The 18,989-nt window shown below is 48.3% G+C and overlaps 2 protein-coding genes across 9 annotated transcripts in view; both read left to right on the top strand.

The window, feature by feature from the left end:
• LOC139170834 (regulator of G-protein signaling 3-like) overlaps nucleotides 1-1,390 on the top strand; it is a 47,530-nt gene extending 46,140 nt beyond the window's left edge. Inside the window, 1 exon segment of the mRNA XM_070758365.1 lies at nucleotides 428-1,390. Within this exon segment, the coding sequence (XP_070614466.1) occupies nucleotides 428-616 (189 nt within the window). The 3' untranslated portion in view covers nucleotides 617-1,390.
• Nucleotides 1,391-3,558: 2,168 nt separating this feature from the next.
• ZNF618 (zinc finger protein 618) overlaps nucleotides 3,559-18,989 on the top strand; it is a 43,039-nt gene continuing 27,608 nt past the window's right edge. For 7 of the 8 annotated variants that reach the window (XM_070758361.1, XM_070758359.1, XM_070758358.1 and 4 more), the window contains exon 1: nucleotides 3,559-3,744. In XM_070758361.1, the coding sequence (XP_070614462.1) occupies nucleotides 3,643-3,744 (102 nt within the window). In that variant the 5' untranslated portion in view covers nucleotides 3,559-3,642. Of the gene's footprint in view, nucleotides 3,745-15,187; nucleotides 15,293-18,989 lie in introns of all 8 variants that reach the window. The other variant, XM_070758363.1, reaches the window with a different exon arrangement.

Raw genomic sequence — 18,989 nt, 5'->3', positions numbered from 1 at the left:
TTCCTTCTTCCTCTTCTCCTCTTCCTTCTTCCTCTTCTTCTCCTCCTCCTTCTCCTCCTTCTTCTTCCTCTTCTCCTCCTTCTCCTTCTTCCTCTTCTCCTCTTCCTTCTTCCTCTTCTCCTCCTCCTCCTCCTTCTTCTTCCTCTTCTTCTCCTTCTTCCTCTTCTCCTCCTCCTTCCTCTTCTCCTCCTCCTCCTCCTTCCTCTTCTCCTCCTCCTCCTCCTTCTCTTTTGCCTTCTCTGCACTGTAAGGTCAGAATAGGTCTGACAGGTTTTTGAAGCCTGTTTCATGACTAGACAGAATTCTAGCAGAGGGGATGCCACTCGTCCAAAGCTACACGGACGCAATGAGCTGTGGTTATTTGTCCCTTGAATTTCTGAGCCAGCGGCAGCCTGAGAGTGACCCGTGTCTGCCCGTCCTGCTCTAGGTCAACCTGGACTCCTACACGCGGGAACACACCCAAGGGAACCTGCAGAGCGCCACCTGGGGCTGCTTTGACCTGGCCCAGAGGCGGATCTATGGCCTGATGGAGAAGGACTCCTACCCCCGCTTCCTGCGCTCGGACCTGTACCTGGACCTCACCCACCCGAGGAAACCCAGCGCAGGTCCTCTGTAGAAGACACCTTACGGACCATGCAGTTTGCGGCTAAGGGAGACCCCCACCCCACCCACCCACCCAAAGGGGCGACGGAATTCCCCCCTCCTTCCCAGGAACCTTCTTCCCCCCTCTGGTACGATGACGTCCTCTTGCCCAAAGCTGCCCAGGAGCAGACTGTGAAGTTCCTTCCGCTCCTCTCGGGGGGGGCGTGCGTGGGCCACAACCTCAAAGGGCATGGGAGGGGGGGAGGGGGAGCCCCCCCATCAGGGCAAGAGACATGGGGGTGGGGGGGCAGAGGGATTGCCCTGCTTCTCTTCCACTGCCTGCAGGGCAGAACCCTGGCTAAGTTTATTTATTGAAGCCTCCCGGTGGGATTCCGTGCGCGCGGGAGAGAATGGTTCCCTCTTGGAGTTTCCTTTCAAACTTAAGTGCAATGGTTTTTTTAATCACCTTATTGTCTCCTGGTTTTCTCTCTGACTCTTGGAGTGTGTGTGTGTGTGTATGTGTGTGTGTCACTCTTGTTCCTTATTCTTAGGCCTCTGGCCCAGGCAGGTGTGCAGAAAGCTTACTGCCTCTTGTTGCAACAACCTTCACACTTCTGTGCTGGGTTGCAAAAGGAGGCGTGAGGGCCTGGGATTGTTTGGGTCCAGAAAGATCAAATCTGCTCCAATGAATCTTTGGACACTCAAGTTTGCTACTCAGGCCGATCTCTACAGTTTAAAATATTTTTGTCGTTTTGTTTTTTACTGTGTCATGTCTATTTAGGGTAAATAAAGAGACAATGCAAGTTAAGCCATTTATTTGCCGCTACATTAATTTCTGAGGCAAATTTGTTTGTCAGGCAACGAATGAGCAGCAATCCATTGACCATGCACATGCGCACGTACTCTGACCTAAGGGTGTAATGCAGAGGCTGGACCACAGATGACCCCTCAGGCCTCTCCTTCCCAGGGAAGAAGGACCTTCAGCAAGGCCTCTCGTTCAGACTCCATAAAGGATATGCCGGGGCCTCATTCTGGGGGGATCACGGGAGGGAGGGGAGACTGGGGGGGCAGTGCAGTCCCAGTACGTGCGGCTCTCCCCACTGGGCGCCCCTTTGCATCCTCCTGCCCGCCTCACAGGAGGAGTGGGTCTCTCGAGGGCACCGTGGGCTCCGGTGAGTGGCAAGGGAGCCTCAGTGGGGTGGGGAAGGTGGGGTCGTGTGGTCACAAGAGCTTGTCCGGGGCTGCCCATAGCTTGGGAGTCTCTGTTCCCCCCCCCCCCGGGCACCGAGAGCCCTCTCCCAAATGCTCCGGGTTCGGGGCACTGAATTCCCTTCCACGTTGCCTTCCCCTCCTGGGAAGCAGGAATCGGTTAGGAAGACCCTCCGGCTGCCCTCGGAATGTGGGCCTCCTGGGAGGGTGGGGGGCACCAGGCAGACTGCCTGGAGCTATGCTTTATCTATCCTTGAAGATAGATTTTTTTAAAAACAAAGTAAAATGTTGGATGCGCCTACTACTCGCCATCATTTTAAAGTGTTGTTGCATCCATGATTTTGTCGTCTCCCTGGATGATGCAAATAAATAAAATGCATGCATGCACTCATGTACGCGCAGGGATGTTTGAAGGGGAGGGGAGGCGTAGACGGACATCGCTTTCGCTTCATTGCAGCAGGCGATGCTTAGGCGGCTCCATCACCCGCCTGCCAGCAAGGCCTCCCAGCTATGGGGCTTCCTTGCGGCACAGAAGAGGAGGGAGAGGAAGAGGAAGGGGCTATGAGGCGAGCCCAGCGTGTGGCGGCCCCTGTCCTACCAATGCTGCAAACACCAATAATGTTTTTAAGTAGTGGGAGACGAAAGCCCCATTCTTGCCAGACACCAATTTTCTGTGCCGTACTGCAGGCCACTAACGCTGACTGCTGGATCTGCAGGTCAGTGGTTCAAATCTCACCACCGGCTCAAGGTTGACTCAGCCTTCCCTCCTTCCAAGGTGGGTCAAATGAGGTCCCGGATTGTGTGTGGGGGGGGGGGAGAGGTTGGCTCTGTTAAAAAGTGCCATTGCTAACATGTTGCAAGCCGCCCTGAGTCCAAGGAGAAGGGCGGCATAAAAGATAAAAGAAATGGAATAAATAAACAGGCAGGTCAGACTGCTAGAAATCTCCCTGCTTGTCCCCCAGGTTAGTGGGCGGAATCGGTCAGTGAGGGATGGTTTTCCTAGGGGCTGGTCCGTGGGCTCTGATTTCTCTGATGGCTTTGCTTGCTTTTGCCCCGCGGGGTTGTTTCTGACCGAGAGGGGCCGCACATAGGCCAGGCAGGCAGTCAGGGGCCCTTCGAGTTGGCTCGGGCAAAGCTGCCCAGTCGGCCCCGCCGGTTCATGCGGTCACCGCTCCATTGTCTCCACGGCGAGTCCCAGGACGGCTGCGGCGGAGGCTCCCGTGGCTGCTGGGAGCCTTTCCGGGGGGGCCGGGCCGAGGGCGGTGACCTCCCCGCCTCAGAGACAGGGAGGGAGGGCGGGGGGCGAGGCCTGGCTTGGGGGCTTGGCAGGGCCTGGGCGGCAGGTGCAGGGCGCCCCCGGGATCCCTCTGCCTGAGCCGGAGGAGGAAGCACAACAACCCCGCGTGGCCCAGGCGGAGGGGGCGGCGGCGGAGGGGGCGGCGGCGCGCGAGGCGGAGGCGGAGACGCGCCCTGGGCGCAGCGCGGTGCGGCGTGGAGGCCGGCTGGCTGAGGCGAGTGCTGGCCGCCTCCCCCTGCCCTCCCGCCGGGCCCGCCCCCGCCCCCGCCTCCCCCTGCCATGGCGGCGCCGACTGCGGCGCGCTCTCCGCCCCGGCCCAGCTCGGCCCGGCAGCGCTGAAGCGGCCCATGGCCTCGCAGGGGGCGGAGGGGCCCGAGCCGCCCACCCGCGCTCCCCCTGCGGCGCCTGCGGCTCCTGCAGCGGCCAGGGAGGCGGCGCCGGCGGCGGCCGCTCCGCATTGTGCGCCTCGCGGGAGCAGCAGCTTGGCGAGTCAGAGCGGCGGCCCGGTCCGGCGGGAGCCCCCTCGGCCGCCCCTCGCCCGCCAGCCCAGCCCCATGAAGGAGCCCGGCGGCCCCGGCGGGGAGGGAGCAGCCGCCGCCGCCTCTTCCCCGGAAGGGACCGAGGGCGCAGGAGGGACCCCCGCCCCGTCGGCGCAGGTAAGCGCGCTCGCTCGCTCGCTCCACGGCCCCGGGGGCAGCCCCGCCCGTCCCGTCTCCCCGGAGCGGCCACGTCTGCCTCGCGCCAACCCCCCCGTCTCCCCCCCCCTCGGGCTGCCGGGCCTGGCGCGGGCCTCGAGGGCCCCGACCCGCTTTGCCCGAGGGCCGCGCCGCTCTCCGCCCGCTCTGGCTGCGGTGTGTGTGTGTGTGTGTGTGTGTGTGTGTGTTGGGTCTTTTTCTTTTTTCTAATTTTCTCCAAACGAGTTTTCTTATTAAAACGACGCCCCCTAGAGGAGACTATTCCGAAAAATAGGGGGAAAAGAAAGAAATGAAATTTGAGAGAAAAAAATATTTTTTTTCTCTTTTCGTTGTTTCCGAAGGGAAAGTTTAAATCGTTGCCTGTTTTTGAGAGATCTTTTTCGCTTCTGGAATTTTCTGAATCTGGGAAATGCTGGAAACAGCAGAGCATCGCTCGCTTCTCTTGGATGTCAGCAAATTTTTTGTTTTAAACCGGAGGCTTTAATATGCAAATTAAGATTGAATTTGATGAAATCGACGTTCTTTCCCCCATCTTTTAAAATGAGAAACAAGCTCTTTTACGGGAGGTATCGGGAAATAAAATTTGGGAGAAAAAGAACATGTTGAAAAACATCAATTGGGAGAATTGTTGCAAAGCAATTAAGAATCGTACCGTACTTGCAAATTCGAAAGGATCTCACGGTTAAGTACCTTAGTATTGGAATTATTTTCTTACGGAGTGTAACTTAATCTCCCAATTTTTAAAGAAGTGTGTACATTATATTAAAATTTCTGAGGACACACCCCAATTTTTTTAGTGGGGAATGACTTTGAAGTTTTTTATTGAAATCTGATTTGAAAGAGCTTTGTTTTTAAACATGAGCCAAACCTGCAGGTCAGAGAAGCTCAAGTTAAGATGATAGAAAAGCCTTTTGTTCTGAACGGACATCTATTTTCTGAAATCTTGTGTTGTTAGCACAATTAAAATAATGATTCTAGCATTTAATTCATAAGCCGTGTAGAACTGGGGGGAATGGTTCTGTTTTGCCTCCACCCTAAAATAGCACAAGATAACATCGTTTTAGAGTTCAATCAATGTAACACTTTTGTATCTGTATATAAAGGCATCATTAGACTAATAATAGGGAATGGGAAATACTACTGGTTCCGGAAACTGCAGATGCAAAGTTGCAGATTTTTTTTTAAAAAAAACAACCAAAATTTGCAAAATTCAATTATGATTTCTTAAGGAATTTTAAAAAATTGGGGTTTTTTGCTCCATAACCAAGCTGAAAATTTTACTAACAAGTATTGATTAGTTTGTAGTTATCAATATATCTTTGAATTTCTCACATGGATTTGTGAGTAGTAAAATTGCCTTTTGAGTTTTGGTGGTGTCTGTCTCTTCTTTTCTGTTTTGATTTGCATTTTATAAAGAATGAGTAACCAATTCACAGAATTTTTTCACTTAGCTCTCTGTAGAAAGGGATGTGCAGCTCCTGAATCTGAGCCAAAAGGTTCAGGGAAGAATGAAATTTGAAGGGAGGGGGAGAGAAAAGGGCAAATCCTGCAGAGTCTCCACTTTAAAATGGGAACAAAATATCAAGATGGCCGACTCCACAGCTGCAGCAGGGAGCCTTGAAAGGGGCATTGCTGGGCTGGAACAGAAGGGATTTCTGCAGCTTAAAATATTTCCCCCCATTCCATGAGCCTCAGTGTAGAAATAAAACGTTTTTGAAAATTTAAAAGTTTGTCTAAACTGGTTTTTTTAAAAAAAATTAGAATTTCAAAAAAAAAATCCTGGGTTGTGTGTGGAAGTTGGATTGTTAACTGTATTTGCTGCAATTGCAATCTAAACTAAAATTGAATATTGAATTGAAAATTCAGGGGATGTTATTCCTAAGGGAGGGGGGAGGAGTGCAATTACAGATTTCATCTCTGACCAATCCCATTTCCTTCCTCCCCCATCAAAGGGGGAGGAGATTGTTTGGATTTTTGGGAAGATTCTGGAACAATTAAAAAACAAGCAATTTTCAAAACAGCTCAGATAGTTTTAATTTTTATAGTACTTAGGGATAATGTTTTCTGCAGAAATTCTGTGCAAGAAAGGAGACTGACAGTTTAAGAATTAAGAACGGTTGCAATTCAATTTAACCAGTCACAGATTAACAGTTTATATGTTTACCCAAGCAAGCTCCTGCTGGCTGATTCTTATAGGAGATTTTCTGGATGGGCTACACTGGCAGAGTCGATTTAAAATAAAATGATATGTCACACAATCAGTTACTTTGTTAGTTTTGCTTGATTATCTCTTAAAATCCTTTGAAGGGAAGAATGCCCTTGCTCAGTTTGGAGAGGGGGCCTTGGTTATTCTGGTCTGGAATGAGCTGGCTGTTATTAATGGCCGAAGCCAAGGGAATCCAAAGAGGAGGGAATTGACCAGAGGAAATTGACTCTACACAAAACCCATTAAGTCTAGGAAGGGCAGGTGAATTACTGGGGGAACTTTGAGGAGGGGCTTTGTGTTTTTCAAGGCAGGGTGGGAGGTGGTTGCCTAAGGTACCTGACTTGTCATTGTCCTAAGGCTTTGGCAAAGCTAGTCACCGCCTGTGCTCCGTCTCACCTGCACTCTCATTTTTCTTCAGGCTCAACATTCATCATTTACTATCAAAGCAGGTCTCTGCGTTCATTAAAATTGTTCTCTTGGTTTTTATTGAAGTATTAGAAAGTCACAGGGAAGGAGACCTCAACTCTGGCAGGTAACTAGCTTACCTTACAGGTGTGTTGTACAGTTGCTAGGATACCACCCCCATAAGCTATTTTGAGTACGAGCTCATGTGTTTATGACTGCGTTGACATCCTTCTGTCTCGAAAGACCATGGTATCGTGCTCTGAACTCCCCAGAGCACGAGGCCTGGGTAGGTCAGTATGGAGGGTAGACTGTTACCCAAGCAGCAGACACCCCCCCACCTCTCTGGAATAATCCAATGGAGGGCAAAGGCCAATACGATGGGCTCCAGCTACGTGGCTGTACACAGTCACGAACTGCTTCCGGGACTCCGGCTCTGGATTTTGCCTCAAGGTTGACTCCTGAAGCCTTTTCCAAGGATGGACAGAGCCATAAAGCAGTGGCGGTTTGCAGTCGGAGTTTCCCTTCTCCTAGCGGTTGGCCAGGGCGTCTTCCATGTCTTGCCATGCTCTTAGCGTATCACATCGCTGGCAGAGAGGGTCTTCATGACCCTTGACCTATTCTAGTAGGTTTCCTAGGCTCAGTCCGACGGAACCTGTCTTCACATGTTTGGGATAGAAAAGTCCCTGTCTTGCTGAAGGTCAATGACCCATCGACTACTCTCAGCCTGGTTTGGCCAGCCTGTCGAAGCTGTTGTCCAGGGGTGTGGCCACTGCGCATGCTACAGCTCCTGGGAGCCACAGGTGAGAGCTGAGTGACAGGTGGGGACCAAAGGTGAATGAGCTGCCCTAGAATGACCCAACCTGCCCCTGCACCAGAGGTGCTGCCCCTCCCCGAGTACCCCATACACCCCTGTTTTGGACCACGGCTGCTAATATTGGGGGAGAAATGAATTCATGCAGTGTAAATCTTGCCATTAACAATATTCAAATTAGAAATATGAACAATGTTTGTATGTTAATACTATAGCCAAACATATTATAAGGGCTATTGTTAATTTTTAATAGTACAGAAATAACCAACATTTTGAGTGGGATAACAGTTTATTTCCGTTACATCAAACAGAAGCAGAGAGCCCGATGCCATACTCTAAACCACTCCTTTGAAAAAGAACTAAGTGGTTATTAATAACACATTGAAAATAAAACAGTGAAGCACTGAGGAAAAAGCTGCTTTTTGTAGACCCACCAGGATACAACCAGCCAAACTTAGCAGAGCAGAGACGGAGGCCTTAGCTGTTGGGAGGGTCCCCCTATCAGTTGTCTGCTGGGCAGAGTTGTGGGGCTCCCTGCCTGCTTCCTCAGCCTTTGTTTTCATAGGTGGATGGTTGGTCTTGTCTGTTCAGGTTAGGGTTACAACAGGAGAGTGGACTTCTGTGTGTTCCTGAACTCTCACCATGAGATTTTTGGGTGGATTTTACTCTTTTTCCAAATTCCACCTGTCTCTAAAGTGCTTAAGGCAACAGCTGTGCTTCTTCACCTTCCTCCTCCTCTTCACCGTGATGCTGAGAGGGACAGATCCTACAACTGCTGTCTTTTCCCAGAATGTGGAGATCCACTGACCAGGGCCGCTTCCAGACAAACCTGCCTGGCTTTAGAGTAAACGTGCATAGGCTGTGTTAAGCTTGAAACTGTGGAAATTGGAGACTGCATCTTCTTTATGCTGACCGCTGCGATGGGTTGAAAGGTGGCTGCTTCGGAGTCTTTCGTGCTCCGTAGGTAGGGCTAAAAGCTGTCGCTTTCCGAGTCTTTACTTCGAGCAAAATAATCCAAAGCAGTCCTTGGGCTGAACTGGTAATTTGGACTGAGATTGCTGCCAGTAAGTGATGTGGTCATAAAGAGGGACATCTTGTGACCATCACTTAACAAAGCCATTTCCAGCAGTCCCAGAGGTGTCAGTAAGTGAGGGCTGGACCTCAAGGGATTGGCTTTGATTTTCTGCAGGCTTCTGCACTGACTTTGTAGAAAGCTGAACATCCGAACTTGCAGTTAGGGGGTGGCTGAAACTCTGAGGGCCACCGTAAGTCCTCCCTTGTTCACCACTGCCGCAATTCATAGCCCATGTTCTTGCAAAAAGAGCAAAACTGGGTTTATTTATTTTTAAATTCACCAAGTCCTACTTTTAAAAATCCCCTTTTCTGATGGGCTTGTGAGGAGCACAACTTTCTCCCAGATAGTTGGCTTTGATAGATGGAAAATGCCAAGAGATAGACTGATCCCCCTTCCCGTCATTTTTTAGAATTGCTTAAATCTTGCAACTGGGTCTTCAGCTTCTTGACCTGGGAACTTGGAAAGTTAAGCAGGCTGCTACAATAATGTTAGATTCCTGCAGTAGGCAATGGTTGAACTATTTAAAGTTCCTTCCAAACTTGACTTTCTGTGCATCTACAAGTGACTTGGTGTTTGTGGTGTTGTGTTTCAGTTCCATTCGTCTGGGCTGTGAACATGGGACAAAAAATATCTGTAATGGTGACTCCCCCCACCCCCTGGAAAATTTATTCCTACTAATACATTGTGTTGTATATGTTTGCCTTACTGTGCCTGGTTATGTAGCTGAAAAATGTAAATCAATCAGGCAAATGTGACAGTAAAAACATTTCATGTTTATCAAATTCTATCCTCAGCAAGTATGCAAGAGAAATAAATACAATATTGATTTGAACATTTTCCAATGCAAACTGGAAATTTTCTATGAATGTGCATAGGAATTTTTTCTATTTGTAATTTCAAAATAATTCTGTTTACAAAAAATATGTATTTTTTAAGGAAACAGTGAGAAAGAAAATCCATATGAAGGACATTTGGCCAAGAGAGTATAAGTGTTTCAGAGTTCTTATAACCTGAGTGATTCTAGACTGACATTCTAGCCACTGTATTATAGGTTGAAAATTGAAACACGTTAATTTTTTTCAATAAATATTTATGTTACAGACACAAATTTGATGTAGAGTCCTGAGCGTTTTCCCCATTTGTATATACCTAAGTAGTTTGCAACTGGCATGGACTTACTGCAAAATCTTACCCACACCTCTAGTTCTTTCAGAACATCTGTAGTGTGAGAGGACAGCCCATTCATTCACTGGCGCTGTAAGGATGTTAGAGCGAAAGACTCAGGGGTATAGATTGCTCTGTGCCTTTAAGAGTGGACTGTGGTTATTCAGGAACATCTGGAAGGCCAGAGGTCTCTGACTTGATTTAATAGCTTTATATGTGCCAGTCAGGCTTTCGTGGGCAGAGATCATCTTCTAACATCTGTAAAGTTAAACTGCTGCCACAGGCCAGGAAGAGAGGCGGGAGCAATTTTAGCAGCCTTTTCTATCTTGGACCCTTTGGGCAGCTAAATTCCAAATAAGGGAGCCGGTGTCTGTCTCAATGTTGCAACTCTAGGGGAAAGTGTTGGCCATATAATGTGAAAATTGATGCTGACATTGTAGAGATGGGTTCACATTCACGTTTTGAATGTAACTGAAAGCCTCACTCTTGAATACATTTTGGATTAGACAGATTTGGGAGTCTCTTATGACATCAGTTGAAACAAGACCTTTAAAAGTTTAAAACTCTGGTTTCTCTTTTGAGGATTTGAAACTACTATAAATTCATCCACTCACTCGCTCAGGCACATGTCAGGTTTCCTACCGCTGTTTAAGGGCTGAGTGTGCAAGATACAATTTAACTGAGTTAAAGACTTAGTGGCTCTAATTGTTATCAGCAAGCACACTTTGGTTCACTTGAAAGATTGGTTAAATTTAATGCATAGTAGGAAGCAACATGTTATGTTCACTGTGTTATGCAAACAGAAAAAGTGGTTTAAATTAATAATTTAAGCTTTGCTTTGCTTGGGACAATGCAATAATAAATGGAGATGCATCCCCTATGGTTACATTTGCTGGACCTGGTACTTTCAGGAGAATACGGACCTCGGTTCAGTGATTTCTGATGGCTCAGAATCAACTGTTTTGGCTTAGAAGGTTATAATAACCCAAGGAAAGCCTCCTCTGGATCAGTTATTCATGTTGTGACACATATGAAGGAAGAAGGTTTGAGGCTGCACACTGATTTGTGGGAAGGGGTTGTTGCTTCAAGGTGAGTGGGGATGTCTTTGCATTGTGAGGGTCCCAGTGCTCCTTGTTGGGATTTACCGATACAGACGATGATGATGGTGGTGGTGATGATGGTGACGACGATGATGATCTCACGCAGGGCCCTGGTGAGGTGCTGTCGGCTGCTCTGCGCAGAGCTTCTGGGAGGAAGCGCTCTTCCACATGCAGCAAGAGCAGGGTTGTTCGTGGGAACTTGATTGCAGCTGCATTTTCTTTATTCTACTTGGTTTATTTCTTGCGTGTTTGTGTCTGTCGAATCACGAGGAATTGTAGGGCACCGTTCGATTTCTGCAGTCGAGAGCCCCATCCCGCAGGCCTCAGGATGGGGGGCAAGAAACTTTTCTCACCTTTTTCTGTTGTGCTTTGGGGAAGGGCTGCCAGAATTTGTAAAATAGGTCCAGTCCAAAAACATCTCCGGCCTGATAGACGACACACTTTAGGAAAGATGAAGATTCTGCAGTTATTGTAGCCCAGGGACTTAGGGCATGTTTTCCACAGTGTGGCAAAGTGTGGCCCTTTGTCAGCTGCAGGGGGCGCCAGCTGGTTTTTGGCCTTCTTTTTGGCCGTTTTCACTCTCCCCTGGCTGCAGGACAGCTGTTTTCCCTGCGGATAATACGGGGGCCCCTTGGTACTCAACTGCTTTGAAACTGGTTTAATTGGGTGCTCGACGTGAAAATTGTGACTCTCACTGCATGAATTCTTATGGGGGGAAATGTTTGGTACTCATTGCGCCTCCAGGAACCAACTAAGGATTGGTACTAAGGTAGTAGTGGGTTCTTCTTACTTTTTCTGCCGGTTTGGGAACGGGTGCAGGTGCCCTTTGTGTAGGCACAAAATTTCTGTGCATGGGCAGAGGGCTTTTTGATAACGTCCAGAGAGGTGGGCACTGCCTCCTGCTGCTGCCGATACCAGTCTACCATGCCGATTTGAACTGGTAGCAACCCACCACTGTATACAGTCTTGCCATCCACATCAGGAAAATTAGCTGCCCCTCTGCTGGATCTCTCTCTGCCCTCCTGTCGAAGTCTCTTGGCCGTCTCTCCCGTTCATCTCTTCCTGGGAAACTTCAGAATTCAGAAAGTGTTTTTTTGCTCTCTGGGGCTTCCCTGGAACCTCCGGAATGCAACAAACAGCATAGTGGGGCAAAGCGGAAGTCTGTTTTTCTGAACTTCCGGTTTGCCCATTGGGTGGTTTTCTCCACCATCCCTGGCTTGGGTGGGGGCCTGTGCAGGGGTAGCATGTTGAGCGTGTGTGTGCATGCATGGGGGGGGAGGGAAGAGGTATGGGCATATGCACGCATGCTAGCACCCCCCACACACACCCGTTTTGGCACGTGAACCAGAAGAGGTTCACCCTCGCTGGTCTAGGCTGAGCCTGGAGGTTTAGTCCTGAGGTCAGAAAGTGTACACAAGAACAAGGGGGCACAATCTGAGGTCAGTTGGGGGGAATCCTCTGAAAAGCAGCCTCCTCGATGTAGCTCAGCCTGTGACTGCTGCAAACCATTGCGGATTTATAGGACTCAAACTGGGAAGTGTGTCAGGTGTGCTTGGTCTCTGTCCTGATCCTCCTTGGTTTTCACTTTGTTTTTTCTATTATTATTATTATTATTATTATTATTATTATTATTATTATTATTATTTGTGGTTGGCTCTGGCCCAGCTCCTGCCCCAGGGAATGGGGAGGTGGATGCAGGGGAAACTTTAACATGTCACAGGCCTGTGTTATTGCCGACAGAATCAGATCAGAGTTTAGTTTCCTCCGACGAAGAAGAAGGTGGGAGTGACTCGGCAGAGGGGGGCTTGGCACACAGCCCAGGCAGTCAATCTCCCTTATCTTCTATAGCTTCAGATGATGACATTTTGGACCCACGCAAGCGCAGAGTTATGCGTAGAAGAGACCAAGTAAGAACATATTACAGGAAATAAGGGAGGCCACCTGTGTTTGGGTGGGGCGCCAGTAATTAGGGCTGCTTCTACAAATAGCAGCATGTGGGTTTGGCCATTGTGGAAGAATATCTGTTGCAGTTTCGTCAGGAATCTTGTGTGCTGGACTTTGTTGCTTTTTCACGCCTTTGAAACCATAGCAGAGCAGTGTGTGTATGTGTCTCCCTTCGTTGGAAGAAGAAGGGGTATGAAGTTTCTCCCCAGCTGCGGGCTAAGTACTTAATGACTGCTTAAGGGAAATTGTACAGACTACCTGGTTGTTTTGGGAAGAGTGCTCTTTGCAATACAAAAAGAGTGCTTAGTTTATTTTGACTTTTGTGATAAGTTTCAAGTTTCAAGTTTAATCAGATTTGTACGCCGCCCCTCTCCGCAGACTCGGGGCGGCTCACAGCAATAGCAATACAATGTAAGACAAATCCAATATTTAAATTACTTTAAAAAACACCACAAATTAAAACCAATCATACACACTAGCGTACCATGCATAAATTTTATAAGCCTAGGGGGAAGGAACATGTCAATTCCCCCATGCCTGACGACAGAGGTGGATAAAGAACATTGTTTTGAATTTTCAAACTTGTGTGTGTCTGAAATTTGTATCCTTGAATTTTCGGGAGGCTCCTATCAGAGAGCCTGACAGAACAATTATTATTATTTATTAGATTTGTATGCCACCCCCTACGTAGACTCGGCTTGGCTTTGAACAAAGCCCTCTTAGCCCAGTGCAGCAAGAACAAATTTGCCATTTTTCCTCTTCGTGGTTATAATGAATTGGGAATGAAATATATCTATTAGGAGTAAAGCAGTTCTGACAAAGGTTAATTCCCCCCCCCCAAATCTATTACATTTCAGTTAGAGTTTCTGCAAGAGAAAGGAGGAGGACATGGGATGGGGGGGCAGGGCTACTGCAGGGTTGTTGTACTCTTGAGTTAGACTCTTTCCTAGCCTTGAAAGTTCCGGTCGATGGCTTGGATTCCTGAAGGGCTAATCAGATGAGGCGCTGAAGGATTTGTCTTTTCTTTCCCTCAAACCACAAAGTTCTGATTATTTTATCCAATTGAAAGCAAAGGTGACTTTGTTTGGTTGAATCTTGCAGAATAAAAGTTTTTTTAAAAAAGCTCACGTAAATAAAAGTACGACAGTTTTCGTATTTGCCTGACCCATGTAGGATACAGAGAGGTGTCTACTGTTTCTTGATGTAAGAGAATTTTGATTCCCCCCCCTTTTTGGTAAACTTGAAATTTGTTTATTTTTATACTCGCTTGGGAAATTAATCTTGAGTATTTATAGTCTTTGTGGTCAGCTGAAACGAGTTATTTTGCTACAGAGATTTCTAAGGTTTCCACATGAACTCTGCTCTTTTCTCCTGTTTCGTTTTTAAAGCTTAGTAGGTCTTTTGCCTTATATTTATTCCATGCTGAGCTTTATTGGGGGAAGGGAGGTCCTATGTTATGTTTCTTCTTCTAAACGCACAGTTAATACAGAATGAGAAAGTTTGGAAGCTGTGGTGGTGGTGATATCTTTTAGATCAGTGCTGCCCCCTGGTGGAAAGGGGGTGGGGTGGAATGACTTGAGGGGGCGCTGAGAGGCAAGAGGGGTGGCAGAGGAGTGCTGGAGGTGGGCCCCCTCCTTTGCAGGGTGCAGTTCTGCCTGGGGCTCCGCAGCCGAAGGCCTTGGGGAAGGCAGGAAAGTATGTTGATGGGAGGGAGGTAACAGCCTGCTCCCTTCTCCGCCACCCTGCCATGCTTAGTGGCCTTCCACGGGGCCTTCCTGGTACCCCCCCCAATGCCTCTTTTCCTTCCGAGGTCTGGGTCCAGCCAGTGGGTGGGTAGGCGGCCCTTGGTGGAAATGCAGGCACGGAGAGGGGCGGCGGAAGGGCAGGCGATGCCCCCCTTTCTGCAAAGGCAGAGCCCCCTCCTTTGCAGGGCAATCCGAAGAGGGAGGTGGATTCTCCCACCCCCGTGCCTCCTCTGAAGCAGCCCACTGGCTTCTCAGTCGGCCCCCGCGTGCCCTCTTTGCGGGTCAGCTCAGCCGAGTGCCAGGGCCAAAGGGTGAGGGTTGGGACGGAAGGCAGAAGCGGAGGGAGGGTTGGGTCGGTGGGATCTAGTAGCCCGTCAGGCTGCCCTCCCCTCTGTGCTGCGCACCCACAACGTCTCCACCGGGGCATAAGTCCCTTCCACAGGAGGAGGAAGTGTCACCTGCCTCTGTGATCTCTTCTACTGCTGCTCCCCCCCTCTGATCATGGGTGGCACGTAACAGGCTACAATGGAAGACCAGAGGGGTTTTCCCTAGGAGTGGTAAGGGTCGGAGGTCCTCTGTAACCGGGTTGATGATTCTTATAATCGGGAGTGGTGCCTTCAAGTAGGCCTGTTGCCCAACATGGGATGGGGCTTGATGTTTAGACTTCTCTGTTGGGTTCCCCATGGCCTTTCCCATTGCTCCCTATAAGCGTTGCATTCTGGCCGTCCACCCTTGAAGGCCTGGCTCCTTGGGAATCTCCCTGGGGCACTCCAGCAGGATAGGAACAAAATGACCCGGAAGGGGGCGAATCCTGTGCTCCGTGTTAAAGTAAATGGCCCAAAGGTTTGAGAGCAGAGTAAGGACCTTTTCAGCTAAATGACCTCAGTCTGATTCGGGCTGCAATTAGAGTTCAAGGTTGAGTTCTACAGCTCTGGATTTTCTTCCACCCATCAGTTGGAGCTGAACTCATGGCGAAGCCTGCGACTTCCTGCATCTGATGGAGGCATCAGAAGCACCGGCCTGTGAACATTGGCATCATTCCCATCCTCGGGCAGCAAGGTTAGTTTTGGTGATAAGTTACATATTTTAGTTAATAGTTCAGCAAACTTGCACTGGCCATATTTTAAGATCTCTCCGGGTGAATGCAACCTGGCCCAGAGGCCTATTACTTTTTAACTTGCCATATCTAAAATATAATTCTTTGGTTCTTATGTTCTGGCAAAATTTGGTGGATGCACTCAGGAAAAAAACTTTAAAAAAATGTGTTGCTGTGGTATAAATTTCCCTCCATTTTGCCCCCAAAAAGCCATTTTGGCAAAGAAATAATTCTATTTTTCTGTAAATTTCCAGTTTTCTTTTTTTAAAAGGGTCCACACAATTAAGAATGGAGGAGTCATTGCCCAAAAGATTTCCTTGAGGACTCAGATTAGAGAAGACAGAAATTATACCATCAAAATTGTTACGCCTTGCTTGTTCTCCCCTGCAGGCTCTTCTGGGTTGTGGAGTTATTACTCTCTTGAGTTATTGCTCTCTTGAATGCTACGTAACTGTTTAGTTGTCGACTGTCAAAGTTACACCCGCCTCCAAATCAGATCCAACAGCTAAGAACACATAAGTTACAGCATTTACTATTCAGAAATAGAAAACTGCAAAGTTTACAAATTCAAACAACACATTTAAATCAAACAGACAATCTGTTCTGTCTCAGCCCCCCAAGAATCAGATGCCCATCACCGGATTAACTAATAAAAGTTTTACTATGTACAAAAGTCTGACGCAGTTGAGTCTTTCCACAAAGAAGTTAAATGCTAGCAAAAACTTCACCGCTCTGATTATAAAGTCTTAGCAACTGGCCAGAGTCGCACGAACAGATAAATACAACAACTAATTACTATAGGTTGTAGTAGGATTTCTTATCGTCGACTTACAGAATTTGGCTGGAGCTCATCAAGGAAGCCAAGAATGTGGTGCTTTTAAAACCCAAATGGAAACTAGTTTTCTAAGATGAACGACATTATTCTCTGCATCGGAGTGAAGCATGACTCCGTCTTAAATAGCCTGAGAGCATGGCCCAATAGCCAGCAGTGCTACCCACAAGTACACTTCCTAAGTAACCACTCATGCATCCTAGAGACCCTGCGCACTCTGGCATCCAGAAGAGCCTCCTCCTCTTCTCCTGAGTCACTCCTCTCAGGAGGTGCAGAAGGCCCCGATTGCTCTTCAGCCTCTAATACCACGTCCTCTTCTCTGTCACTCCCGGGTGTCAGGCATACACAGGATGCCTGCACCGCATCTGCCCTGTCTCGGAGTCCTCTGGGTCCATTATTAATTGCGCAGGAGGCAAACGGGTCACCTCCCATCAAATGCAAGCCAGGTTTCCTATCCTCTTGGAATTCTCTGCTGCTGTTTTCTTGCCCAAGTGGACAGTGCTGGCCATGCCAGCAATAAAGAAAATGTCTTTGGTCAGTTTCTCGGCTTTAAGCTTCTCCTCCGATCCTGCTTTCTTCTGTCTTTTCCCCCAGGAACTCTCAAGGTGTTGTCCTTCTGTGTATTGCACTGTCACTGTCGCACACATTTCCTTCTGTCAACCTCTGCCTTCTTTCCTCTCCAAATCATCGGGCCTGGGGGCCTTTTCTCTTAAATAATTTTTTTAATTGATTTTATAAAATATGAACACACACACACCATAGAACAAGTGCTCTGTGATTGGTGCCCACCACCAGAGAAACATTCACACCCCACCACCAAATCGGGTGTGTTCCTTATCTATACCATTTTAACCCAAGAGCAAAATATCTGTTTATATTATAAAGTGATTCCAGTTTATTCCTTGTAGCTGGGTCTCGGAGATGCTCGTGCTTGTTAGAATTTCTGGTCCATTCCTCAGTTTCCCTTTGGTGCTTTTTGGCTGAAGTTTCTGTGTGCTGCTAGCGAGCCTTAATTCCTACCCAGGAGCAACATATTTATCAGAAAAGGCTTTAAAGCTGCTGCATTCCCTTCACCTTAACCCTGACTTCAGTTGGATTGAAATATGAAATTCATAATTTTGTATTCTCCCCCTGCAGCTATTTTTCACCACAGCTGTGAGTCATATATTTTTTAATTCACACTTAAATGCATATGCAATTAACAGACTCCATAATTATTTCTAAGTAACCTGAAATGATGCCATTGGCCTCTCTAGCATTGTAGTAATCCTGTCCATATCTTGTGTTTCTGCCATAAGCTGGCAAAATGCTGCATCTTGATTTAAGAAACCTTTTATTAATCTTGTCCAGAGAAAAACTTTGGAATTATAAAAAAATAAATGCCTCTTTGCCTATTGTTAAGTACAGACGCTCCCATTTTCTCTTGTGCAAAGTTTCGTAGGGAGGGGTTGAAATGGCATCTGGAAACATATGGACATTGCTTTTCTGACGAACCTGAGATCGGGACTTGAAACGTGCTTCTGCCCCCAGTTAAGAACGTTTTTATTTCCATAATTGATTTTCTAGGTCTTTTTCACTGCTATTAACCCTGGGGGAAGGTTTGGGTTTTTTTTAAAGAGGTTGGGGGGAAAAGAATCAGCAGGTGGCCAGCTTGGGGGTTCCCCCCCCCATACTTAATTTACCTTTAAGGCCTGTCAGGCTGTGCTCAGCAGGTGAGCAAGCACCTGAGGGATTTGTATTTGTATTTGGAGGTCAGTTTTTCTGAAAAGTTGCTGTCTTGTTGTGTGAATCTTTGCATCAGAATGTTTTCTGTGGTAGTTTATCAATTTATTCTTGGACTGGAGTTAGGTGTGATTTTTCAAAAGAAAATTGCAATGGCCTTCCATTTTGCTGCTTTGGATATTGCAGGGGACGGGACTTTGGCCACGTTCTGAGGCGTCCTTCAAGCCTTGGCAAATAGAGGCCTCTGCTAGGAAGCCTCCTTCCCAGCATTAGGGGGGCTATTTGCCAAACGCTGGCAGTATTTTACCTGTGTGTGTGTGAGAGAGAGAGAGGGAGGGAGCAGCTGTGCAGGAAGGTGGGAAGAATCTACCCAGTGGGGGGGAGGGTGCACAAGTGCCCCAGAGGCGGCCAGAGCCTTCCTGGGTGGGTGGTGTCCAGGCCCTTTGAGGCTGCTCTGAGGTGGAGGAGCTGCTGTGCAGGTCTAAAACCAGGCTAAGGCTGGCTGGTCCTATCACCTGGGTCTCCCTCCCAGGCAGGTAGCTCCCCTGTCGGCAATATTTGCTCAGAACCGGGAAGGTTTGGACTGCGGGGAAATGACAGAAGTGGGCAGGGTCATTCATTGGAAGCTTTTACATTCTGCTACTGCTCTGTTATTCCCAAGACTTGGCAGAGAGGCATCTGTCTTGTCTGTGGAGGATCCAAAGTGGCTTGCAGCCTCGGGGGGGGGGGGGGGGGGGCTTCTTTCGCCCAAGTGGGAGCCAGCCCATGGCTGCAAAACCCCCCAGAGCATGTTGGCAGCACCATCAGCGCAAGGTGAAGGCAGATGCAGCCGCACTGGCATTTCTCTCCCAGACTCAGGGTGGACTTTGCTGCAAGAGGCCGTTCGGAGTGGGGTTGGGGGAGAAGGAGGGTGCCCCAGGCCCTTTCAGAAGAGGAGCTTTCTCAAGTGGTAAATACGCATGAGAGTAGCATGCAGAGAGCATTTCTTCCCGCTGCTCCTCTGATTCAAGTGAGTGGAAGGGGAGAGGTTCATTGGAGTGGGGGGGGCGCTCTCAGGTAGTGCTGGTGCGTTCTGGAAGTATATTCAAACATGAAGAGGGCATCGT

The sequence above is a fragment of the Erythrolamprus reginae genome, chromosome 8, assembly GCF_031021105.1.
Source record: "Erythrolamprus reginae isolate rEryReg1 chromosome 8, rEryReg1.hap1, whole genome shotgun sequence".
NCBI lineage: Eukaryota > Metazoa > Chordata > Lepidosauria > Squamata > Dipsadidae > Erythrolamprus > Erythrolamprus reginae.
This window is presented reverse-complemented; position numbering and strand designations above follow the sequence as displayed.